General features: G+C 46.3%; 1 protein-coding gene across 1 annotated transcript in view; it reads right to left on the bottom strand.

Moving 5' to 3' along the window:
* SPECC1 (sperm antigen with calponin homology and coiled-coil domains 1) overlaps positions 1–26,208 on the bottom strand; it is a gene marked incomplete at its 5' end in the record, with an annotated part of 201,217 nt that overhangs the window by 90,035 nt on the left and 84,974 nt on the right. The window contains 2 exons of the mRNA XM_080826605.1: positions 2,180–2,387; positions 14,282–15,861. Of these exons, the coding sequence (XP_080682731.1) occupies positions 2,180–2,387; positions 14,282–15,861 (1,788 nt within the window). The remainder of the gene's footprint in view (positions 1–2,179; positions 2,388–14,281; positions 15,862–26,208) is intronic.

Here is a 26,208-nt window from a genome sequence, read left to right as displayed (position 1 = left end):
AAAGCTTCTCAAAAGACAGCCAGTCTATGTTATTTTCAATCTTAGACATGTTAGGATACAACCATAGGGAATGGTGTGACATCTGCTCCGGACATTAATTCTAAGCTGGTTTTCTTGGTGGGTTGTGCTTGACCTTTAAGGCTTTGGGGACAACAGAGTCACATTCTCATGAGCAATACATCACAGAAACAAAGCAAAACCGGACTTCTCTTCTTTGGCTTTACACACTCTTCAAGTATGGTGCTATGTTTGGAAATACACACTGTCAACGGCGGTGGGTTCTGGTTATCTTCGCAAGCATCATTCCTGAGAACTGTCTAAATGACGCTGACCCTGAGTGCTGACTGCATTTCTGCTGTGTATCACGTCCAGTGAAGGATGGAACTCTGGCACTAACCAAGCAATCAAGGTGTTGAACATACTGTCAACTCACGTTGTTTACGGCCGTTACATAAAGTTGCCCACGGATGCCGAATTCGTGAATAGCAAACTTTGCTCCTACGGGAAATACAGGGTTCGGTTCCTGCAAGCCCCTGATCACAACATTTTTTATCAAAGGAGACACTACTTGTGTTACATAGGTTCATTGGCCAGTGTCCTTGTAAAAAGTAAATAAATAAATAAATAAATAAAAGCCCGCCCCATCAGTGCTGGAAACCTGCTTACCCACATAACCCTTTTCCTGCATAACACTCGGTCGGTATTTTAAAAATTCTTCTGCAGCTTCCTCACTGACAGAACCTGCCTCGCCTGCAAGTTTTTACCTTTTCTCATGCCGTCAGGCCTTCCGAGAGCCTCGAGAGCCAGCCAGCGCCGGCTCAGAAGGGTCTAACGCTTTCCTGACCCTGGGAAACGTGACTGTAAATTTCTTTGGTTTTTGGTTTCACAACAATGTAGCCTGCTACTTTTGTTTTTTTTAACCAGACCTCATCTCGTGAATCTGCAAATACAGCTGCTGTTCCCGTCTTCTCCATAGCTTCGCCACGTGCTACAGATTTTACTTCAGCCTTTTCCAGAGCAGTGAATTTCATCTTCCTTTCTCCGGAAGGTTTCGTTAACGTTGAAGTCACAGCCAACAGCACTAAGACTCATGCTTCAACAAATTGTCACTGAACACTTGTTTTCTCCATAAGGCACATCCCAGCTTTCCTGCCATAGGGACCTCAGGCGTTATTTCAGGACTACATCTGGGGGCCATTCTAAACAGTGAAATCGCCAAAAAAAGGGGCACAAAGATATAAAAAACATGGCCTGAGATAACCATGAGAAAAATACTTGTTTGCAGTGTGAGAGCTGAAACAAGAAGGCAAAGGGTTCCCTCGTTCAAGCTGAGCTGGGAATGTACTTTGGGAAACTAAAATTGTTTGCTGCTCTCTCCGTGCACGTCCGCGAAGGATGTTAAAAGTGCCCTGAGTGTTGATCCAGCGGTTTCAAATAAATTCAGGCTAGCAGGTGAGTTCCCAGATACGAATTCCACAAATAATGAGGATGGGTTATACAAGCCGGGCAACTTCTCAGGCAACCAACAATGCTATTTTTAGCAGCGGTGAGTGCCACCAAAAGTTCTGTGCATTAATTATTTTGTGACAAAAGCAAAACACATTAGATGTGATAATTTGATAAAGCTTATTTGGACAAAGCAGACAACATTTAACTAATCCCTTTTAACGTCTTTCCCTATTCAAAGCGCACAATGAGTCCATAAAGAAGCCAAATATTGGAGCCTCCTCAGTAATAAGGCGGCCAATGGCTAGAAGTTACCTGATATCCTGGCTTCAATGGGACCCATGCTAGAATGGTTTTCTCCCTGAGCCCAAGAGCACACACTGCTCAAATCCACCTGACCATCTGTCACCCATCTTCCCGCCCGTCAGATCCGAAAGACAACGCTCTGTCAATACCCAGCGCACGTGGGCAGTGGTGTTGCTCACGCACAGCAGACCTGACACTCCAAAACGCGTTTGCTCTTCGTCACAGTCACCCTGTGCTGCTGACTCGCGTTCCACAGTCTTCCCTTCCCCACCGCCCACTCTTCCAGTCAACGAGATTAATTACTCTGCCTTCCCCGACCACCGTTCTTCCCACGAGACCGCCGAACACGCTCACAGACCCTCCCAGGCATCCGGTTCGCATCAGCTCAGTCCTGACGCACGTCTGGCCGGGGCTCGAGTTCACTTACTTTCCAGCTCGCTGATGAGCTGGTTGTTATGTAACTTGACAGCCCGATGCTGCTCCACCTGATCTTCCAATTCAAATATGGTCTCCTTCATGTCTTTAATCTCCGCATCACTCTCCGATGCTTTCTCTTGCAGTTTCAGGCTGGTTCGGCTCAGTTGTTCTGCCTGATGGTCACATATCTCCTTCAAGTAAGAATAATCCTTTTCCACCTAGAATGAAAGGGAAGGTTGCCTGGTCAGTGTAACAGGAAAGAGCTCCTTATCCATCAGTGTCAGGCTCATCCGAGCAACGGCAGAGGAAGCTCTTGGCATGTGCTATATCTGGAATCATTTCTATATTCTTAGGCTCAGGAACAGCCAAGGCTATAAATATACAGAGAAGCTCGATGTCTCCAAATGGCCAAATACGGTGGATTCTGTGTCCCTCCCGACAGACAGGTGCCCTTCTGTCCTGCAGCTGAGTGCAACAGCGCCTCCCTGGGAGGCTCTGGTACTGCACCCCGGAGGGAGGCTGCCCTCCTCACATCTGCTATGGAGCAGCGCCCTCTGCTGGGGATCCAGGAACAATGCCCCTGAGACTCTATCCACTGCCTGCAAACGCCAAATCTTTTCAGCCATTAAGCACTAGCGGTTATACTGTTCCTTTAGAGAAATGCGACATTAATGTGATGGAGAGCACCAGCTGAAGGCACAGAACAGAAACATGGGCATGCACCAGACACAGAAGGGGCACAGGACAAGCACTCATTTCACCTTTTCAATTCTGAATCATTAAACATTTTATTGTATTTTTTTTTTTTTTTTTAAAGATTTTATTTATTTATTTGACAGAAAGAGAGGGAGATCACAAGTAGGCAGAGGCAGGCAGAGAGAGAGAGAGGAGGAAGCAGGCCCCCCGCCGAGCAGAGAGCCCGACGCGGGGCTCGATCCCAGGACCCCGAGATCATGACCCGAGCCGAAGGCAGAGGCCCAACCCACTGAGCCACCCAGGCGCCCCCATTTTATTGTATTTTTTAAAAAAAGATTTTGTCAGAGAGAGAGCGAGCGAGCGAGCACACAAGCAGGGGGGACCAGCAGGCAGATGGAGAAGCAGGCTCCCCGCTGAGCAGAGAGCCTGATGAGAGACTCGATCCCCCAACCCTGAGACCATGACCTGAGTGGAAGGCAGACGTTTAACTGACTTAAGCCACCCAGGCGTCCCTCCTTAAACATTTTAAATACACAGAAAAGCACCCAGAGTGACAAGATAACCATGTGCCCAAATGGACTTCACAGTGATTAAATTTTGCCACATTCACTATTTTTACTTTAAAAGGATTTAGTAAAGTCTCCCACATTCTCTCCCACCCCAGAGAGTAATTCACATTACCCCAAAAGTGGTATGTGGTTGTTGCTTGAATGGTTTTTCACTTTTACTGCGTATGAATGTGCCCGTGATAATACACAGATAGTATTGTTCTGTTCAAAAAGTTTTATTTTATTTTTTATTTTTACTTTTAAGGAATCTAATCTCTGCACCCAAGGTGGGGCTGGAACTCACAACCCCGAAATCAAGAGTCACACGCTCAACTGACTGAGCCAGCCAAGTGCCCTGTTTGAAAATTCTTATACAAATCATATTATACTATAATTATGCTTCTGCAGTGTACTATTACACTGTATTCTAGCATATGGTAATATGTTTTTGTCCTGTACTATACTATACGTCTTATGCTTTTATAAAACTTGTTTTTAACCGTGTTTTTGAGATGTATCCACACTGATCTCCACAATGTTCAGTCATTACTTTAAATGTTTCATAGCATTCTGCTGTCAGAATATACCAATTATTTTAAAATACCAATTATTTTAGTATGAGCTATGTCCCCTTTCTATAGCCCTTTAATTCATGTTCCCAAATAGCTATCTATTTACCAATTAATGTAAGCCTCGTACCTAGCAGATGTCTTCCTAGATTTGGGGGGCACCCCGCATACATGGGGTCCCCCGAGCGGACATCCAATGAATGGATAAACACATTTGACAGCAGGATTGCACTGTTTTTCAGCTGGGACGCTGTGATTAGGAATAAACAAAGAAGGAAGGAAAGGAAGGAGGGAGGGAATAAGGAGAGAACCGGCATGGGAAAGAACCAGAGCTTAAGGGTGCGCACTGCTCTGTGCAGCTGGTATTTCAATCACAAAGGTGTGTAGCTCAGTACTGCACTGGAAAATGCGTCATTGTAGCTGCTGTGGGCCACGGAGGGGGCCAGGTGTTGTAGACACGAGAAGGCTGACGTCCGACAGCATTTGAAAAGCAGCCAAGGAAGGCGGCTTGTGAGCCCTGCCTCCCGAGTCAGACCACGGCTTTCTGTAGAGCTGGTCGTGCTCCACATCGGGGAAGTCTGGGGCTGGGGGCCCGCTCACCTGGCGTCTAGAAACACGCATGTTACTTGGGTGGGACTACTGTGGGTCAGGAGTGAAAATGGAGGGTGTAACCAGGGACCCAGGAAGGCTGGGCACCCTGAGGGGGGGTCTCCGCGTGCAGCTGAAGCTGCTGGCCTCCCACGGCCCCGACCCAGCTCTGCCTCCTACGTGTTGGCTGGTCAGGAGCAAAAGCACCAAATGGTACGCAGAGCGTTGGGGAGAGGCCCCTGGGATGTGCGTTGTGCATGGCTGGGGCCAGGGAACTCTTAAGTCAGCATACTGATGTGTGTTTCAAATCACACACATCATTCTTCCTTCTTAATTTGGGAATCATTCTCTCAAGTTTAGCAACATTTTCCAGAAAGTTCTTTTATGAAAAACAACAATAACAACAGCAACAACAAAAACCCTTAAGTAACTTCACAGTTTCTGCCTGCAGGAGCTTGCTGGGTAGTAGCAGGCAGATATTTTTATATTCATTTTACAGATTTTTTTTAAAGATTTTATTTATTTATTTGACAGAGAGAGATCACAAGTAGGCAGAGAGGCAGGCAGAGAGGGGGTGGGGAGGCAGGCTTCCTGCTGAGCAGAGAGCCGGATGCGGGACTCGATCCCAGGACCCTGAAATCATGATCTGAGCCCAAGGCAGAGGCTTTAACCCACTGAGCCATCCAGGCGCCCCAGTTCATTTTACAGATTAACAAATGGAGGGAGAGAGAAGTTAAGACACTTGAAAAGAACAGTCCAGTTACCAGGCAGCTAGGGCTAGCACCGTGTACCTCCATGACCCTTTAGGGCTCTGGGTTGCTGTCCACGTGACTGGCCTTCCCACTGGCCAGTTTTTTGTTCAACGACTGTTCTATCTGACAACCAGCAAGGTGATTTCCAATGTCTCCTTTTCATTAAAGAAATCACTTTCACACGTTGCAAGGAAGACCTCTCCTCTCCAAAAATCAACTTGCTCTAGAAACAGGGCGTGCACAATGGCATTACAGACAGACTCAAATGAATTTCTCTGCAGAGCCCCAGTCCTTCCTGGAGAAGGGGTGGTTAGAGCCAGCCCCAGAGATAGATGGCAGCAGAGACCACTCGGGACTCCCCCGGCAGGGCTGAGTCTGGTCTCCGGCCTTCTAGGACAGGGGACGCAGGGACAGGCAGGGTGGCTCAGAGGCAGACTGGGGCGAGAACCTTTCCCCTGGCTGTCAGGCTCTGAAACCAAGGAAAAGGTATCGTCGTTGAGGGTCTGCACTCCTAGCCTCTGGAAGCTACTGGCGTCACTTCCAGGGTCGGGCCAACCTTTCTGGTCTGAGAACTAGATGTTCTGTTCCGGTCACATTCCTGATGTCCCCACCCCACCAGCTCCCCCGGTGACCTCCTACTCTCCTCGAGATTCAGGCTGTAAATCAAACGAAAGGACATGTCCTGATGACTCAGGTTTTTGCTGTGAATTTTTCTAGTGTGTTCGCGGCAAGTAAAATTCTCCTCATTCACTGAGCCTTGAGAGGTGGTTTTCTTCTGAGCAAAAGGCTTTGGCCTTAAGACCAGAATGTGTCGGAGTCCTTAGATCTGCCTCCAGACTTTTTCTATCTCTTCTTCATTGCTGTGTAAGTAGGAAGCAGCACAAATCAGTGAAGAGGAGTTATGAGCTCTGGGGTCAGACCCAGCTTTGAACCCTAGCCTTCCTCAACTCATCAATTAGCTAGTCTCCTAGCCATTCTCTGCCTCAGTTTCTTCAGATGCAAAAAATTAGATGACGACAGTACCTCTAGCACAAAATTCTGATGATTAAATGAGATTAAATGATCTAAAGGGCCAACAAGTGCCTAACACAGAAAAAGCAGTAAAGTATTAGTTATTAAAATACCATAAATTTTATTTTTTACCATATTGATAGAATTATAGCAGCCTCTCCCCTAATTCGGTTACAAGTGTCTCTAACTTTCATTCACTTATTCAATGAGTGCTTCCCGGATACCTAATATATGGAAGAAGTCACAATGTTAAAATTACACAGCTGATCCTTGAACATGGGGAAGGGGACGATCAGGGCCACCGACCACCCCCTGCCACAGTCAAAACTTTATGACTTTACTAAACCGTAACTTTTTAACTCCACTGGAACTTAACTACTAATAGCCTTCTATTGAAGGCTGGGAAGCCTCACGAGTAACATAAACAGTGGGGTTGAAGTATATTTTGTATGTGATATGCATTATGTACTGTATTCTTACGATAAAGGAAATCAAAGAAAATGTTATTTAGAAAATCGTAAGGAAGAGAAAATTCATTTACAGTACTGTACTTGCCCGAAAAAACCCCACATATAAGAGGACCCGTGCTGGTCAAGGGTCAGCTGCGGAAGTGAATAAACTTGAACTGACTGCTTGAGTGGTTTCACCAGGACTAAGAATCTGTTATTTTTGTTGTTTGTTTGTTTTTACATCTAACTTGGTTCCTCCAAAACTCCTTTTGCTTATTAATTCCTGGCCCTGTTCTGAGTATATACTATTGCTGACGGAGAGCCATGTTTCATTCATGCTGGCCAAAACCTGAACTATTTTTTTTTCTTTCTTTCTTTCTTTCTTTTTTTTTTTTTTTCAGTGCTGCTCTGCCAAGGGAGAGGAGAACATGCTAATTTAGTTTACACTTTTGTTATGGAAAAAGAAAAATGGCTATAAAACACTCAAAGAAGAGGGTAAAAATCTGTATTTTTTTTTTAAGATTTTATTTATTTGACAGAGATCACAAGTAGGCAGAGAGGCAGGCAGAGAGAGAGGAAGGGAAGCAGGCTCCCTGCTGAGCAGAGAGCCCGTTGTGGGGCTCGATCCCAGGACCCTGGGATCACGACCTGAGCCAAAGGCAGAGGCTTTAACCCACTGAGCCACCCAGGCGCCCCAAAAATCTGTATTTCACTTTGGGAACTTTTCTAGACTTTTCAGGGGAGTGCTCCCGGATGGGTTTCCCGGAGTGCTCCTGGATGGCTTCCCAGAGTGCTCACACCCAGGAGAGACAAAGGCTGGGGCTTTGCAGAGGAGTCCTAAGGTCAACTGAAGGGAAGAATGGTGTTCAGGCCTAAGTCAGGGAAGATATTAGTATGTCTAAAGGGACAAATGGGCCCCTCAGAAGGGAAGGGGGAGTCAGCCCAGGAAATCCAGAAAGGGGGGACCACACTGGGTCCGCGGGAGAAGTGGTGCCCCCTCCTGAGTTACATGGGAGCACAGGGAGCGGGAGCACAGATCCTGTGGGTCAGGTTCTACTGGCAAGACCACTCTTACTCAAACATGGGATATCTCCTAGCCAAACTCTCAGGTTCAGCTCCCACCCCGCTGCACAAGGTTGCAAGAACAGAGCCCTAGTTGGTAGTAGTTGGGGGGGGGGTAGGGGAGCGGAGGGAGCCGCCAGTCACAGCGACATGTGACTGCTCTATGTCCTGGGCCACATGACTGTCCTGTCTGACCTACTAAAGGACGAAAGGGCATTCTGGCTCTACAGAGGACACTTCCCAAGCTCCAGCTCCTGGTGCAGAGCAGGCTTCAAGCTCTGCGCTACCAGACTGGGGCCTGAGGCCCAGTCCCTGAGCAACGGCCCACCTTGAAGACTTCCCCTGCAGAACCTGCAGGCCTTTCCCCAAGCTGTCTGGATAAGCGTCTCCTCTCGACTTCCTCGGGAGAGCTGGAGAGCAGGCTCTGTCACACAAATTCTTTGCCTTTTCTTTTTTTTTTAGAGAGAGAGAGAGCACGGGTGCATGCACAAGGCAGGGGTGGGAGAGAAGGGGCAGAGGGCGTGAGAGAGAATCTTAAGCAGGTTCCACGCCCTGCTCGGAGCCTTAGATCACAACCTGAGCCGAAACCAAGAGTCAGACACTTAACCCACGGAGCCACCCAGGCGTCCCCACACAAGTTTCTTACTGCCTTTTTCCCAGCATGAAGTCACCGGACTCTGGTCCACCCAGAGAACTGGTAACTGTTGTCAGCCAAAGGCAATGGAGAGAATGGGGAAACTGAGGTGAGGACCACTGCAATGTCTGTGTCTTCAGCCCGAACAGTTCAACCTTAACCGGCTCTCCCAAGAGTACCCAGTGCGTGACGCACGAAGGGGAAGGGTTCCCTACGTTCTCCTGATCTCCACCTATACAGATTATCCAACACGTCTGACCTCCTCCCAGACACCATGGTCGGGCAGGGGGCTTTCATACAAGTGATCCCAGCTGATCTGCCGTGGGGACAATGACCCCACAGAGCTGAGGGCATGTCCTTGCCCCATCTTTCTCTCAAATTCTGGTTTTGCCACTTGTGGCCAATGGTCCCCCTAATGAGTTAGGGCTGGTGACCAATACTGGTCACACAGGGATTACAGACCGTTCACAGCAAGTGTTTCTTTATAATCTCATTTCTCCTCTGGAAGAGACACCTGAGTTTCTATAATAAGAACTAAATCTCGGGGCGCTTGGGTGGCTCAGTCCGTGAAGCGGCTGCTTTTGGCTCAGGTCATGATGTCAGGGTCCTAGGATCGAGCCCCACATCAGTCTCCCTGCTCAGTGGGGAGCCTGCTTCTCCCTCTCCCTCTGCCTGCTGCTCTGTCTACTTGTACTCTGTATAACTGTCAAATAAACAAAACCTTAAAAAAAACAAAACTAAATCTCTAAGGACACCACCTATAAGCTTTTGACCTTGGGGGCGGGGGTGGGGTGGGGTGGGGAGAAGGATCAGTATTTTCTTTTAGAACTTCTGGGTTTCAAGCCTTATAAATATATTCTAACTTGAAATCAAGATCCCGAACAACTGAAAATCTCAATGTCAGAAAAACAGACACCTGGACTGCATTATCGTCCAGAAAACCAGGAATCCCATGCTGTGACACTCTCCTTGCCGTGGGCTGAGGCACCCGTGTGCGTGGCCTATAGGAGGCTGAGCTACCCAGACTCTGTGGAAAGGAAAGCCCTCCTCAAAGTCGTACAGAGGCATGGTTTATAATCACACAGTAAACTGCCAGCAGAATGTTCGTGTTGGATATTAGAGAAGCTGACAAGAATGGAGATACCAGCAGAAGACAAAGAAAGGAGAGGAATAAAAAGCCTCCGAAATAATCACAATGATTGTAGATGTCCTACCAATTTTCTATTTACCATGTGAGGAACAGATCCACCCTGTACACCCCAGCCCCCAAGAAAGGTACATTTTAATCAGGGCCCCTGGGTGGCTCAGTGGATTAAAGCCTCTGCCTTCGGCTCAGGTCATGATGTCAGGGTCCTAGGATCGAGCCCCACATCAGGCTCTCTGCTCAGCAGGGAGCCTGCTTCCTCCTCTCTCTCTTTCTCTCTCTCTTTCTCTCTGCCTGCCTCTCTGCCTACTTGTGATCTCTGTCAAGTAAATAAATTTTAAAAAAAATCTTAAAAAAAAAAAGTACATTTTAAGGCTTTTCAGAGGCTCTTCTCACAGCATCTGAATCACTTATATAACTTAGCCAAACTGGAAACTTACACGGACTTACTACCACTATCAGATCATAGGATGGTTTGGTATTGCTTTTCCTCTCTGGAAACAGGTGATTTCATTCTTTGCTCACAATATTCACCTTCTGCTAAGAATTAGAGCGAATGAATGCAGAATTCAGGTAGAAGCTGTTCATCACCAAGAAAACTGCTTGATGATGAGCGGGACCCTCACCCTGACATCCGCTTACGGCAATTAAACATGAGAGCTCTACACGAAAATGTCTGGCGAGGTGATTGAGAACCGAAGAATTAGAATTTACCCCGGGAATGCAAAGATGATTTAACACTAGACTACCTTAGAAAATCTGTTATTGTAATTTATCTCATGAACAAGTTCAAGCAGAGAAACATCAGGATCACATAAAAACTACTCTAAGATCATAGCAGAGGTCTCAGATCTACAGTAGATGTAGAAAAATTCAATCTCCAACCTTTTTTAAAAAAAAGCAAGCAAAATACTTGTATCATTCAATAAAAGGTACACAACAAAATGCCTACAACAGGCATCCTTGATAGAATGTTGGAAGGCGCTCCCTTTAAACAAAGTCAAGATCTCTCTGTTCAGCAGGGTACAGAAGACAGGAGCCTGCCCAAGGTCACAGACTGAACCATTAGCTAAGTCAGGATGACCCAAGCTTTCCACCTGCCAATCCACCACCTTCCTGTCCTTCATGATGGTTTTGTGCTGAACGTCCTCCTGCTTCTTTGGGGCATGAGTTTCTTACACCTTAAAAACTTGAATTCATGGCTGCTGGTGCATTCGTCAATATTCTGCATTGGGACTTCTACAGTAAGCTTCTAGTCAGCCTAGGAAGTCTGGGTTTTTATCTTTCTGAAGGTAACAGAAAAGGACAGGAAGATTAGCACAGGTTCCAACTCTACTGACCAGATCTGCACACATAAGACAGCACAAAATTAGGGGCCCCTGGGTAACTCAATCGGTTAAGCGTCTGCCTTCAGTTTGGGTCATGATCTCAGGGTCTTGGGATCGAGTCCTGCATCAGGCTCTCTGTTCAGAGGGCAGCCTGCTTCTCCTTCTCCTTCTGTATCTTCCTGGCTCATGCTCTCACTCTTAGATAAAGAAATAAAATCTTTTAAAAAGCGGGGGAGGGGGGCGCCTGGGTGGCTCAGTCATTAAGCATCTGCCTCAGGCTCAGGTCATGGTCCCAGGATCCTGGGATTGAGCCCCACATCAGGCTCCTGATGGGAGCGTGCTTCTCCTTCTGCCTCTGCCTGCTGCTTGGCCTACTTGTGCTATCACTCCCTGTCAAATAAATAAATAAAATCTTAAGAAAAAAAGATGGCACAAAATTACAGACCTAGGATCTCAAAACATGTAAAATACACTCTGTGTGACACGGTGCCTCACACACTCTTGCCTCAGAATACCAGTTAGAGCCTCTATCATCCTACTGACAAATGTCAGCAAGTAATATAAAAATACATAATATATGATTATAAAATTAACAGTTTGATTTAAAACATATATGCTGTTCCTGGTACTCCACAGAGAATGCAAACCTTTTTTCTTTTTCTTCAAATAAGACTTAGTTTGTCCCAGAAAATTGTAAATTGTGTTGTCTTCATGTAGCTAAAGCTACAATAAAGGGCAAATTCGTACCTTTAAATGCTTTCATTATCAACCAAGAAAGGACAGACTTAAACAAACAGAGAATTTTACTCAAAAGACTAAGGATGACTAATGAATGAAAGGATGAATAAAGATAAAAGTAGAAACAAATTAATCAAACAGATTAACAGTAGAATTGATAAACTCATCTAGCCCAGTCTTTGTATTCAAGGAATGTGGAGTGACATGCTCTATCCTTCTGAATAAGAAGATTATTAATATTTTAATTATGTTGATACAAGTCTGTATGCTTGCCCAAACGTGCATTCACTGGGGAAAACATCTGAAAAGACATATAGCAAAACGCTAGCAGCATTTTTCTCCAAGTAGTGCCGTTAAAGGTAACATTAATTTTCTTCGTCATGTGTTTCTGTAGTTTCTAAACCTTCTGTGATGAATATATAATTTTTGATCAGAAAAAGTGAAGCTACTGTCTTGAGATACTAGATGATATTTCTTGGTGACACGTACATTTAACGTAATGTCAATCAAAATACAAAGAGACCGATGAAGGACTGAGGGGAGACTTTAAGACAGTCACCCGGGAGATCGAGCTTTTTGAAATAGCGATGGTGGGAAACCGATTCCACAAACCCCAAAACTTAGTGTAAAGCTACAATTACTAATTTAAACTTCAATTAGACAGCTGGCTAGTACCTTCTAATGGGACTGCTTCCATACTTCCAATAAGATTCTGTAAATTTAGAACACCAACAATGATTAAAACAAAACAACTCCTAACACCATCTACCACTCAGATCACCACACGGCCCAATGCCAGGATCAAGTTGCAACAGACTAATCTGAAGGCAGATGAAGCCGTAGAGAAAAATCCCCTGTGAGCTCATGGCACAACTTGTCTCTTAAAACAGTGACAACCCTGTGCTAAGGTGGGAAGTGGCTTCAACCGCTCTCACCCAGGGAGCCCGAACATCACAGCCCCCGAGCCTGGAGGGAACAGGAAACCCCTGTCCGTACCTTCCCGGCACCGCTGTGAGCCAGCAGAATATTAGAGTTACCGGCAACCTTCATCATGCAACCAAGTTCCAGGCTGGTTAAAGGATTATTTTTCAAAATGAAATCGTGATCATTTAATTTCACTGTGGGTTGGGGAAGATCTTTCCCAGCGAAGAAGGCGAGGAGAAAAGAGGCAATGAACTCAGATGTGAATGACCCAGTGACTTGATACCAAGCCCTGGTTCAGGGAAACAGGCACTCTCATGGACCTGCTGGTGGGATAAACCAGGATGGGATTTCTGGGGGGCAAACTGGCTGAATGTACTGAGTGTCTTTAAAATGGTCATATGATGGGGCGCCTGGGTGGCTCAGTGGGTTAAAGCCGCTGCCTTTGGCTCAGGTCATGATCCCAGCGTCCTGGGATAGAGCCCTACATCGGACTCTCTGCTCAGCGGGGAGCCTGCTTCCTCCTCTCTCTCTCTGCCTGCCTCTCTGCCTACTTGTGATCTGTCTGTCAAATAAATAAATAAAATCTTTAAAAAAAAAATTTTAAATGGTCATATGCTGACACTGTAAGCCAATGTTTAGGAATTTTTCCTAAGGAAATAATCAGATATTTTAAAAAGTCTTTACAATATCAAAAGACTGGAAAAGAATATAAATGTTCAACAAACAGGTGACCAGTAAAGTACATACGAAATGTTTATAGAAGAGAGTACTGTCTGGCCGTAAAATCATGTTTCAAAGAATAATGATGAGAATATGCTCAGAAAATATTGAATTAAAAAAAAGTATGGACAAGATAAGCCTAAAATTTTTTTTGAAGATTCACTTATTTATATTTGAGAGAGAGTGCGTGTGCGCGTGTGCGCATGTGCTCACGTGCGTGTGAGCAGGGCTGGGGGCGTAGGGGGTGAGGGACAGAAGAAAAAGGAGAGAGGATCCCCAGCACACTCCCTGCTGAACAGGGAGCTTTATGTGGGGCTTGGTCCCATGACCCTGAGACTGTGACCTGAGCTAAAACCAAGAGTCAAACTCCCAACCAACTGAGCTACCTAGGTATCCCTAAATTTTTTTTTTAACTTGCAGGACATACACATACATAAATCTGGAAAAAAAAAACGAAAAACAAAAAACACAAACCCCACCAAATTAGTGTTATATTATTACTTGGTAGGAAAATTAGGGATGAGTTTAATTCTCTGTTACCAGCAGCCCAAAGCATTCTAACTGATAGGCCTGGGTTAACTCTCTCTTATTCTGAACCAGTAAGACTCAGCTTATTTGCCGCCTCTTCCAAGAAGCCCTCCTGCACTACCTTCCTTTGTCTCCTATTATTCTAGGCGCTCCTCCTTGGCACTGGACTCTGACCTATTCTGTGATACTCTTTTTCCCTGCGTCGTACTCACTCATTTGATTTACTCTATCCCTGCTACACTTGAAACTGGCCACGGTCAGAAATTGGAATGTTTCATTTTTGCGTCCCCGATCTGTGCGGAAGGGAACGGACCTTCAGGCTGGGCAGCGGATTCTCTGCGCTCTGTGAATCTGAAGTTCAAGGAGGGGAAGGACTAAGAAGGGTGAGCCAACACGGGGACAGAGGTACACCCTGCCTTACCTTGGCCAGCAGGCTCGAAACATGTTTGACTTCACCGTGAGCCTTTACTAACTCTTGCTTGAGCTCGGTGCAAGACAGTTCCAGCTGCTCCTTCTCTGCGCGAGCGACTCTCAACATCTCTTGAACCTCACGGCCCTCGGCCGTGTGCCCCACGGGGCTGGTCTCCGTAGCCTTCTGCTTCTCATTCTCCAAATGAGCCTTCAGCGACCCATGTTCCATCCGCAGCCCTTCGAGCGTGGCTCTGCACTCCTCCAGACTCTGAGCCATTGCGCCGTTATTCCGCCGTTCCAGGTCCAGACACCCATTCAGTTTCTCGTTTTCTTCCTTCAGGTGTTTAATCATGTCTAAAGCGCCTTGGTTTTCCTCCTCGACCTTCCGCAAGCTGCAGGTCAGCTGCTGCTGGATGTTGAGCAGCTTCTCTCTTTCGAAGCGGCCCTGGTCCAGGATTTCCGCACACTTCTGCTCCAGCTCGAGGATCTTTCCCTCCTGCGCCGCGGGCTCATCGCTCTTCACCCGCTCCTGCAAGAGGTTCAGGAGTTTCTCGTTTTCCTGACTCAGCTGCTCGGCCCTCTCCCGGTGCTGGTGGAAGGATGTTTCTAAGAGCGCCTTCTCGTCCACGAGCTTCTCGTTTTCGGCGGTCAGCTCCTGCACCATCTGCTGCTGGTCGGACAGTTCCTGCAAAGTGGCCTGGAGCTCCTCCGCCGTGCTGTGATGCTTCTCCTCAATCTTCTGGATCTTCTCCGTGAGGGAGGCCAGGGACAGCTCACTTGCGTTGTTAGGGGAACTGCCGCTGGTCGAACACTTGGAGCCCTTAAAGGGGTTGCTGGTGGAGGACAGGGGCTGGGAGGGGGTGTCTGCTGCGATGTGCTCGAAATCGGAGGCATCGGGGGACAGAGAAGCTTTGGTAACGTCGCTGCTCGAAGAGCCCGATGTCCGTAATGCATTTCCGTGTCTGCTGTTCGCGAACCCCTCGATGTCCCCAGACAACTGATGCCCCGTCGGGCTGCCGAAGCTTGACTCCTGAGTTAGGGACATCGGGCAGCTGCTGTCCCCGGTGTGACTCACGCCCCCCTCTGAATTTGGGGAATGCTCCAGGTAAGTCAGTTTCTCCCTCAAGGCCCGGTTCTCCTCCTCAAGCTCTGCAAGTTCTTTCTGGAAACTCTTGTTCTTCTCCTCGAGAGCGCGTATCAGGGGTTCTGAGTCCCCCGGCGAGGAGGACGTTCCGTCTGGGCTGGCATCTGAAGCCTCAGCTCCTTCGGCGCCTGGAGTCCTTTTCTCCCTGCATTTCTTCAGTTCGCTTCGAAGCCTGTTAATTTCACTGTCTTTCGCTTTGGCTTCAGCGAGAAGTTCCCGAACCTGGGACTCGAGCACGGCCTTCTCCCCGCCTTCAGGCTCTTGCTTGGGTCTCGTGGAAGTGGTCCTCAGGTGCTTAGTAGGGGTGGGCGTGCTGGAAGAAGTTGGACTGGACACTGGCTTCCTGGGGTTGGAGGGACCGCGTGGCACAGTTCTTTCTCTCGAGACAGTTGCCGAAAGTTCTCGAGGAGCTGGAATGCCCGTCCGTTTGGTGGTTGGCACGGCCCCTAAGGACAGAAGGAGTAGAAACCAATGAAGCAAGGCAAGTACTTTTATACATGAAACCCAAGTGACTTCAAGTCACGTGGGATAGTGAAGAGGGTGGCTGTTGCCTTTTACTCATCCCCCACCCCCACCCCGGCTCTGGGTAAGTATTTGGGTCTGGCTGGAGTTTCTGTGCCTCCTCCCACAGCCCTATACTTTGGGGGAAGCTGGACTCCAAGACTGAGCTCCTTCTCATAACTGCATCCCAGCCACAGTTGCTGGTTCAAGGCAGGGTTTCTGGGTGAAACAGCAGGAGAGGGTTGAGTCATATAAAGTCTGGGCATGGCTGCCACCTCTTGTCATCACAAGAGGAAGAGAATGCAGAGTACACAAAGAAGAAACCAAATTCTTAGTAGCACCGTGGAGTTACCCAATCTGTCAACCCTGGAGCTTAGCCTAGAGCCGACCGTTCCAATGACACAAACTAATAAATACCCTTCATTCACAGCACCGTTAATTGGGTTTTCTGTAACTTGCAGCTTAATGCGTTTGAACCGTAACCTTGGCAACTGAACAGCCTCCCGACAAAATGCAAGTTCATCTTGAATTTTTTTAAAAATTTTTTTTAATTCACCAACATCTTGTGAATGAGCATGAATTGGACTGAGAAATCACGACATACAAATAATACCACGTTAAGACTAATCTAACCCAGTGACACGCTGCTTTAATCACAGGTGGCAAAGGTGTGCTTATTTGTATCCAGAGAAACAAGAGTAAACAGAGCAGGGCCACCTTGCATGCATCTGTGGTACAGTTTTCAATGTTAAAGGGATTTACATAGTACGGAAGTGATACAGATCTTTAATGGGAAATGTAAGGTATAGAACTGTTTTCTATTTTGGTCCATACTACATTACGATATTAAAATAAATTCTGGGGGTGAAAACCCAGACATCAATCTCTTATATGCCTCAAAAATGAAACCCACCTCAGAGGTTAGAGTGTAAATGAAAATTTTGGACCTATTTTTACAAACTGGAAGACCCCTGATGAATGGAGGCTGACTACTGTGTCTTATCTAACTAACTCTGCACGTTGGGTTGAAGGTCTCCAGTAACAAAGGACCCTAGAAGGAGTCACCAATCCCTAGGGCTCCAAAAGGTAGGAGGTGGGGTGGTGGGATGCCTGCACGGACTGGCAGCAGCCGCAGTCCACAAGCACGGAGCAGAGCCCAGCATGGCACAGGAGCCCTAAGCCTGTGGCCAGGACGCTACTAAGGAGCACCTGTGGATCTGAGCATCCTGAAATGGGAGGTGATGATGTGAAGGCCAATGCCATTCACTGCTGTGTTTAACAGTTAAGTGCCTTTGAAAACTTTGACATAATAAAGGCTAAGCTGGGGGCACCTGGGTGGCTCAGTAGGGTGGGCGGCGGACCTGATTTCGGCTCAGGTCATAATCTCAGGGTCCTGTGACCCAGCCCTGCTGTTCTCAGGCTCTGCACTCAGCAGTGAGTCCGCTTCTCCCTCTGCCCCCCCCCCTGCTCCTGCTCTCTTTTAAATGCTCTCTCCTTTCAAAAAAAGATTTTACTTATTTATTTGACAGAGAGAGAGCACAAGCAGGTGGATGGGAGAGGAAGAAACAGGCTCCCCACTGATCAGGGAGACCGATGCAGGGCTTGATCCCAGGACCCCGGGATCATGACCTGAGCTGAAGGCAGACGCTTAACGAGCCACCCAAGCACCCCAGTAAATAAAATCTTTAAAAATAAAAAAAAGGTAAGTTATCATACTAATATACAGAAAAACTATGGTTTTTACAGTAACCTTTCAAACTAAGTTACTGGAAAGCTAAGACTACTATGATACACACAGTACTTTTGGCTGTCTGACTTGCATCCCAACTTAATGGAGAAAACACTCGGGGAACAAAAGATTTATTTAATTATTCTTGTAAAATGAAGATCGCAATCACTCAGCAATAAAATGTTTTAGTAATGCTGGATTAGGTAATCCTGATGATGCCAAGGGCCCCTAAGGAAAACGGTAGATGGAGTCCAGTTTTGGCGAAACTGTCATCAAAACAGGCAGCCGGGAGGATCCGGCACTGGTCATCACAGAGCCTCTGGCCCTTCCGCATACAGACACTGAAACTAAGGCTCCTTTTCGACCATTTGTTGGACGGGCAGGCCTCAAACAGAACAGCAGATCAGCTCTGTCATCATTTCCAGCCCCAGGGGACTCCGCCCTCTGCTGCCAAATCTTAGTTCATTCTCCACATAGGTGTTACTACTTGCACCTTACCTAAACCGCAAGGAATTTTTTAAATGTCAAAATACATTTGTGAAAGACATCCAGCTGTGTGTTATGAAATATACAATCCAGTCGTATTTGTTACTACATCTGTTCTTTTTCTGTAATCCCTTCTGACACCTCATCAGCACTGAAGAAAGTCGCTAGTATGACTGTTTTCCTAAGTCGCTTTTTTTTTTTAAAGGTTCTTCCCAGCTTTGTACACATCATTTCCAAAACTGTAATTACCAGAGGTTAAGTGTAGAGGGTGGCGAAAATTCACTGTGGGACCAGACTAAGGTTGGTGCGTGGCGGCTCACCGCCCCATGCAGCACAGGTGTCCCTCGTCCTGGACGCAAAGAATGCAGTCAGTCAGAGGCTCTACGGCTGTGCCCACCTCAGTACTGTGAGTAAAGACGCCTCACTGCTAGGGCACCTGGGGGGCTCGATTGGGCGACTGCTTTCGATTTAGGTCATGATCCCAGAGACCCAGATTCGAGTCCCGCATGAGGCTCCCAGCTCAGCGGGGAATCTGCTTCTCCCTCTCACTCTCCTCCACTCATTCTCTCCCACTCTCTCAAATAAATAAATAAAATCTTAAAAAAAAAAAAAAAAAAGAAGAAGTCTCATTGCTGAGCAGTACGTCCTGGAACCCTGAAAAGGGGCACATCTCCTAACACATACACCGTGGCAAGGGGGGCAGAAAGGTGGCCAGAAGCCTGGGACTGACACACCTGGCACTCCTTCTTCTTGGGTCTTTTCCCCAACCTCACACCAGACCATCACCAGTTATTCCTACTGAGGCTGGCTATCAAACTACATGAAGTTAAAATAAAAGCAAGCTCCACCTCATAATTGGGAAGACTAATATGATTTTTTTTTTTACGATTTTATTTATTTATTTGACAGAGACAGCAAGACAGGGAACACAAGCAGGGGGAGGGGGAGAGGGAGAAGCAGGCTCTCCACAGAGCAGGGAGCCCAACGTGGGGCTCGATTCCAGGATGCTGGGATCATGATCTGAGTTGAAGGCAGATGCTTAACGACTGAGCCACCCAGGTGCCCCTATATGTTACATTCTAAAATACCAAATGAGGGGCACCTGGGTGGCTCAGTCAGTTAAGCATCCACCTTCGGCTGAGGTCATGATCTCAGGGTCCTGGGAATGAGTCCCGCATCGGGCTCCCTGCTCAGCAGGGAGCTTTCTTCCTCTCCCTTTGCCCCTCTCCCTGCTTGTGCTCTCTTGATCACTCTCTCTGAAATAAATTTTTAAAAACTTTAAAAGAAAAATATATTTAAATGTCCTCCCCCCTTTCTTTTTTGGTAACCACCCAAAACCTAAAACCCTAAAACCTGCTATTTCTGGAAATGTTTCCATATTTTTGCTTTGTTTTCCTTTTGGTATGGATCCAGTGGAAGTCCTTAAGAATGCTTCATCTAAATGTCTGAACTGTGCTCACAGATCCTCCTGATTCCAGTCTCTCCCAGCTTGGAGACCTAATGGACCAATATGCCTTAAATATCTTGCTTGCTGTTCTGTTCCAGAATCTGTAAACATTTCCCCCCTACCCCCACCCCACCCGTCGGATGCATCAATGTCAAACTTCTTCCCTGGGCTTTCAGGGTCAGGCATAATAGTGTCCAAATCAACATATCCAACCTTTTCATTTTAGGGTTTTTTTTTCCCCCTCCCAACATACCTATTTAACCCATTCAATGTCCCCAATATATCTATGGCTTATTGAAATAGCATTTCTTTTCCACCAGATCCTTCTGATGGGCATTTAAACATACTTAACCCTCCTCAATTACAAAAAAAAAAAAATCTGGGGCACCTGACTGGCTCAGTCAGTAGAGCATGTGACTCTTGATCTTGTGGTTATGAGTTCAAGCCCCACGCTGAGTGTAGAGATTGCTTAAAAATAAAAGCTTTTAAGAAAAGAAATCTGAAGTCCACATCGTCCTCCAGCTAATATCTGATCTTGTTTACTGGTTGTCTTCCGTTCTTCCCTGTCATTCACTCCTCTACCCACTGCCATTACTCAACCAAAACCCTATCTGCTGAGGCCATTGGCGACCTCCACGTGGGCCAACACAACAGACGTCATCAGTCCTCTCAGCATAGCTGGCACAACTCCCTCCTTCCTGAAGCACACCTCTGATGTTCCACTCTCCGGGTTTCTCTCTTAACCCAGCAGCGGTCCTCTGTCTCTTCCTTTGCTGGCTCCTCCTTCTCTCTCTGCTTCTACTTGTCAAAAGCTTCAGACCTATGTCCTGGGCCTTTTTTCTTCTTTTATTACAAATTATTTTCCCGGTGATTCTACTTCATCTCATGATCTTAAAATACCACCTGTAAACTGATGATTCCCTAATTGAGCTCTTATATGAACCTCTCATCTGAGCAACAGATCTGAATATCAAACTACCTACTCGATCAGCAGAAGGGAACTATAACAGAAGTACCTCTAGTTTAGATTCAAGGCATCAGGGTAGAATAAGAAAGAGTGAACAGAATGTGCAAAAGGCCTGGAGTGCAGAGAGCACTGGCAAGGAGGGGGCTGATGAGGAAGAAGGCTCATTTATAGAGGGAGCTCAAGGATGGCCTCACTTGACAGAGCTGGAGTTTCACGGGGATCTACACCCATGAAAACAAGGCCAGAATTCTTGGAAGAAAGAAAAAGACAGCACAAGAAAAAGCTCTCAAAAATTTTAAATACTTCCTTTTTTTAATTAAAAGAGTCAACAGAAAGGATGGAAAGCAAAATCAAGGAATGCTCCCAATATGCAGAAAAAAATGATAACAAGATGGAAATAGAAAAGATTAAACACTCAGGGCCAATCCTAAAGATCACACAGTCAAGTAACAGAAGATCCAGAAATCGGAGCGCATGGGTGGCTCAGTCGGCTAGGCATCTGACTCTTGATTTCGGCTCAGGTCATGATCTCATCAGGGTTGTGAGATTGAGCCCCGATTCCTGTTCTGAGCTCAGCTCAGAGTCTGCTTGAGATTCTCTCTCTTTCCCTCCCTATGTGTGCACACATGCTCTATAAATAAATAAATAAATAAATAAATAAATAAATCTTTAAAAAAAAAGAGAGAGACCCATAAATATAGACCCATGGAAACAGAGTGGAGGAAATTCCCAAAGGACTGATGTGAAAGAATTCCCCAAGGATGAAGAATATTGGGTCTCCAGAACTTGTGTCACAAAAAGTGAATGAAAAAGACCCACACGATGGTACAATATGCTATCTATAAATTTTCAGAACACCAAGAACGCCAACAAGTCTGGGGAAGGGGTGTGAGCTTGAGACTGGCCATATTGTAGCAATACTGAATTCTCCGAGGCAAAAAGCAAATGCCTTCATAGTTCTGAGGGAACTCAGAAACTGAACTCAGAAACTGTAACACCCTTTCTAAGTAAGCCATTTGAAAACAAAGGAGTAAACCAGGGAGAGAGAGAAAAGGTGAACGATCTGGGGAAAGCAGAGGTTCTAAGAGAGCAGACCAGTCATGGCGAGTCTCAAGATGGTACCCACGGACCAAGTCGGGAGAACAAATCCAAGCTGGGTCAAGAGGATAAAGTGCAACTGAGGGAAGTTTCTTTGAAGGAACATCTAATTGATGAAGAATATGAAAAAGAATGAGGATATAATAAAAACAGTGAGAAAACCAGAAACTTCATAAAAACAAGAAGTTATATAAGAAAGGTCACAAAATCGTAACAGATGACTTTACTCTGCAGGGAATATATATATAGTCACAATTACATCGATACTATCTCAATTGATCTAAACACAATCTGCAAGATGATTTTATAGAACATTGGAACATTATCCCAGCTAGCAAAAAAGTTAGGGGTGCCTGGTGGGCTCAGTAGGTAGAGCATGTGACTCTTGCTCTTAGGGTTGTGAGTTTGAGCCCCACCCTGGGTGTAGAGATTACTTTAAAAAAAAGATTGGGATGCGGGGTGGCTCAGTTGGTTGCGTATCTGCCTGTAGCTCAGGTCGTGATCTCAGGGTCCTGGGATCAAGTCCCACATCAGGCTCCCTACTTAGGGGGGAGCCTGCTTCTCCCTCTCCTCCCCACTTATGCTTTCTCTCGCTCTGTCTCTCTCTCTCAAATAAATAAAATAAGAAAATCTTAAAAAAAAAAAGATTAAAAAGCCTTAAGAAAAAGTGAAAGTACAAATGAAAGACAAGGGAAGGTAGACCACATGTGGAAAAAGCTGGTAGAAATGGTAGTGACAATAATATCCAATCTCATTTGGCAAATGGTGAGTTTCAAAGGTACTATATACAACTGACAAAACAAGAAATAAACATGGAAAATGTTACTGAAATAAAGGATGTAGGCAAGAAAGGAACTTAAAGGAGTCACATTAAGACTCTGCGAGGAGGTGAAGTTATGAGTTAAATCCTCATCTGTTAGAGGAGGAGTCAAAAAAATGTCTGTATTTGAAAAACCAGGGGCACCTCGGTGGCTCAGGTGGTTGAGTGACTGCCTTCAGCTCAGGTCATGATCCTGGAGTTCCAGGATGGAGCCTCGCATCAGGCTCCCTGCTCAGCAGGGTGTCTGCCCCTCCCCCTCTCATGCTCTTATTCTCTCTCAAATAAATAAATAAAATCTTAAAAAATAATAAATTTGAAAAACCAAAAACTAGCTATGTCAGGAGAATGAGAAGACAAGCCACAGGCCGAGAGAAAATACTTGCAAAATATGTATCTGATAAAGGGCTGTTATCCAAAATAGACAAAGAACTCAAGAATAAAAAAACAAACAACTCGATTAAAAATGGGCAAAATACCTGAACAGACACCTCACCAAAGAAGACAAACAGATGGCAAAAAAGCATATGAAAAGACGTTCCAAACCACCTGTCATTAGGGAAGGATAATTTAAAACAATGATGAGAGACCACGACACACCGATGAGAACGGCTAAAATCCAAAACGCTGACACCTCCTCCTGCCGAGGAGGAAGTGGAGCAATACGAACACTCGTTCATTGCTGGTGGGAATGCGGAATGGTACGGCCACTGGGGAAGACGGTTTGGCAGTTCCTTACAAAACTAAACATACTCTTTGCCATGATTCAGCAATCGCATCCCCTGGTATTTACCCAAATGAGTTGAAAAATCACGTCTACGCACAAGCCAGCACACAGCTGTTCGCAGCAGCGCTGTTCATAATCGCCAAAACGTGGAAGCCACCAAGATGTCCTTCAGGAGGTGAATGGAGGAACCGTGATACGTCCAGGCAATGGAGTATTATTCAGTGAGAAAAAGAAATGCGCTACGAAGCTACGAAAAGAGGGAGGAACCTTAAATACAGACTAAGAAAAAGCAGCCAATCTGAAAAGGCTCCGTACTGTATGATTTCAACTATCTGATATTCTGGAAAAGGCAAAATTATGGATTTCAACTATCTGATATTCTGGAAAAGACAAAATTATGGCAAAATTATGAAAGATCAGTGGTTGCCATGGGTGGGGGGAAGGGAGAACGAACAGGGGTGCACAGAGGACTCTTAGGGCCGTGAGTCTATTCTGTATGATATTATTATACTGGATACACTTGTCCGGACCCACAGAATATAAACCACGGACTCTGGGTGACTGTGACGTGTCGACGTAAGTGCATCAGCTGTAATAATTGTACCACTGCGGTGAGGGACACTGATGGCAAGGGAGGCTGTGCACACTTGTGTTGGGGAGGGCGGGGGTTGTATGGGCATTCTGTGCTCGCCCAATTTTGCTGTGCCCAAAACTGCTCTCAAAGTCTATTTAAAAAAAAATATGCACCTTACCCAAGTATAAGCGGTTATCTTTGAGAAGTGGTAAGGTGTAGGACAACAGCAGTTTTGCTTTTCATGAGAAGGGGCCCTGTCCCATTCCATTTTCTAACCTGTGCATGCACTACCTTGGATAGTAAGCATGGAGAAAAAGAAATGGGAATGTTTGCAAATACGGTGCGGAAGTAGGTAATCAGCAGTCCGTTGGTTTTACGGGCAGCACTGTTCCTTTGGACTTAGAACAAGTGAGATAAAGGCAAAAAGTCTGAGGCCACACAGCCAGAAGGAACTAAGCCTTGCTATCAAATCGCGGGCCCCACCTCGCTGGTGGCTGCAAAGTCATTTTTTCCGAGCTAGACCAACCCTGCGGGGAGTTTCAGTGGAGTATCTTCCAGAGATTCATATATTTCACATTAAACCTCATGGAAACTCCTCTGCAAACCAAACGGCGGGGAAAAAGCACAAAAGAATCCTACAGAGGCTAATGAACCACATTACTTGCTTATTTTGCTGCCTTCGAGAAAAGCAAAGAGCAGGGTCCCCATTTAGAGATGGTTTTTGAAACACCATCAAAGTTTTCTGTCTTGGGCGCCTGGGTGGCTCGGTGGGTTGAGCCTCTGCCTTCGGTTCAGGTTGTGATCTCAGCGTCCTGGGATCGAGTCCCGCGTCGGGCTCTCTGCTCGGCGGGGAGCCTGATGCCTCCTCTTTCTCTGCCTGCCTCTCTGCCTCTTTGTGATTTCTCTCTCTGTGTGTCAAATAAATAAATAAAAATTTAAAAAAAAAAGTTTTCTGTCTTGTCTTCATTTTGTACCCCCTCCCTTTTTTTTTTTCTTTTTTTCTCAGAATGCCAAATTAATTTTACTCACATTCCACTTGCTCAGTGGCTTGGGTGAGAGTTTAAAACACTTGTAAATTTGTGTCCTTCTCTTTCCCACAGAGCCACACTGTTCTCCGGCCACCATGAATAGTGCTCCAGACGGGAGAGGGTCTCTGAACAAAAGCCCCCTAACACTCTGTGGGGGCTCCGGCCCGGGGAGGATACAGTGACCACTCTGTGCTGGGCTCAAGGCAAGATAAGGCAGGAGACAAAGCGGCAGTGTTAACGAGGAGAGATGACAGCACCGGCTGAACGGCTCCTTGTGGGCGGCCCACACGGCCGGGTGCCGGCATCTCCAGGAGAAGCCAAAATGCAAAACGGTTCTGGAAGGGCAGCTCCCAACATGCCATTTGAAAAGCACAGAAAAACACTGGGGACGTCTCCTGTCCGTTGACACTGAAGCGGCCGGGGCAACGGCTGGTCTCACAATTCACTCTGCGTGCTGGGTTAGCTTCTTGGCCCACTGTGTGCGCCAAAGGAAATCTTCCCCACACCGTTGCACAGGAGATGCCCCCGGGGTCCCTAGGCAGCAAACACAGAGGAGGAGGAGGAGCTGAGGGCGGTGGGGCTTGAGTGAATTGGAAGATCTGCCTCTCCGTGTGCAGCCTTCCTCTCCGTAGAGATGAGAAAAGATCCACTTCCCAAGTTGTGAGTCTTTTGGGGGAGGAGGGAGGTATGCAGAGCCCAAGGCGGGGCTGGAACTCACGACCCTGAGATCAAGACCTGAGCTGAGCTTAAGAGTCAGATGCTTGACTGAAAGAGCCGCCCAGGCGCCCCTACCAATCTGTGAGTCTTGATGTAACCGAGAATGACCCGTTCTAGATCACAGTTTAGCTCTGACTCCCTAAAATTACAACTTGGCTGAGTGGTAGCCCCATGTCATTGCAATCAGCAAGAAACTTCCAAGTGCCACCATTAAAAGATGCCAAATTCACCTGAATTTGCAATGACAGAAATTAAGAGAATTAGGTGGACAGGGCGCACCAAAATAGGTTTATCTGGATCACCATCACTTTTTTCTGTACTTTTTCTTAAACATAGGTCAAAACACAGAACTTTAAGGAACTAACCGCATTCTTTAAACTGGGAGTTCACAACGTGGGAAATGATACTACCACTTAACATGCGTAGTGCTTTGGTTTTCAAAGCATCTTCATATACATTAATTTGAGGCTCACAAAAATCATTTGGCAAAGTGTTGCTATCTTCATTTTATGCATAAGGAAACAGAGTCTAGAGGCTTCACAACTTGCCCATGGGTCTCACAATAAGTACGTCTTCCTATACCTAAGGAAGCACAAAATAGTCTTATTTCAGAACTGGAAGAAACAGAGAAATCATGTAACCTAATCTTTCACACCAAGCAATAGTGACAGCGTCTGATCTCGGCTGCTATTTCCCAGTCTC

This window comes from Martes martes (assembly GCF_963455335.1).
Source record: "Martes martes genome assembly, chromosome: 16".
Classification (NCBI taxonomy): Eukaryota; Metazoa; Chordata; class Mammalia; order Carnivora; family Mustelidae; genus Martes; species Martes martes.
Note: the sequence above shows the minus strand (reverse complement) of the source record. Positions and strands in the feature narration are given on the sequence as shown.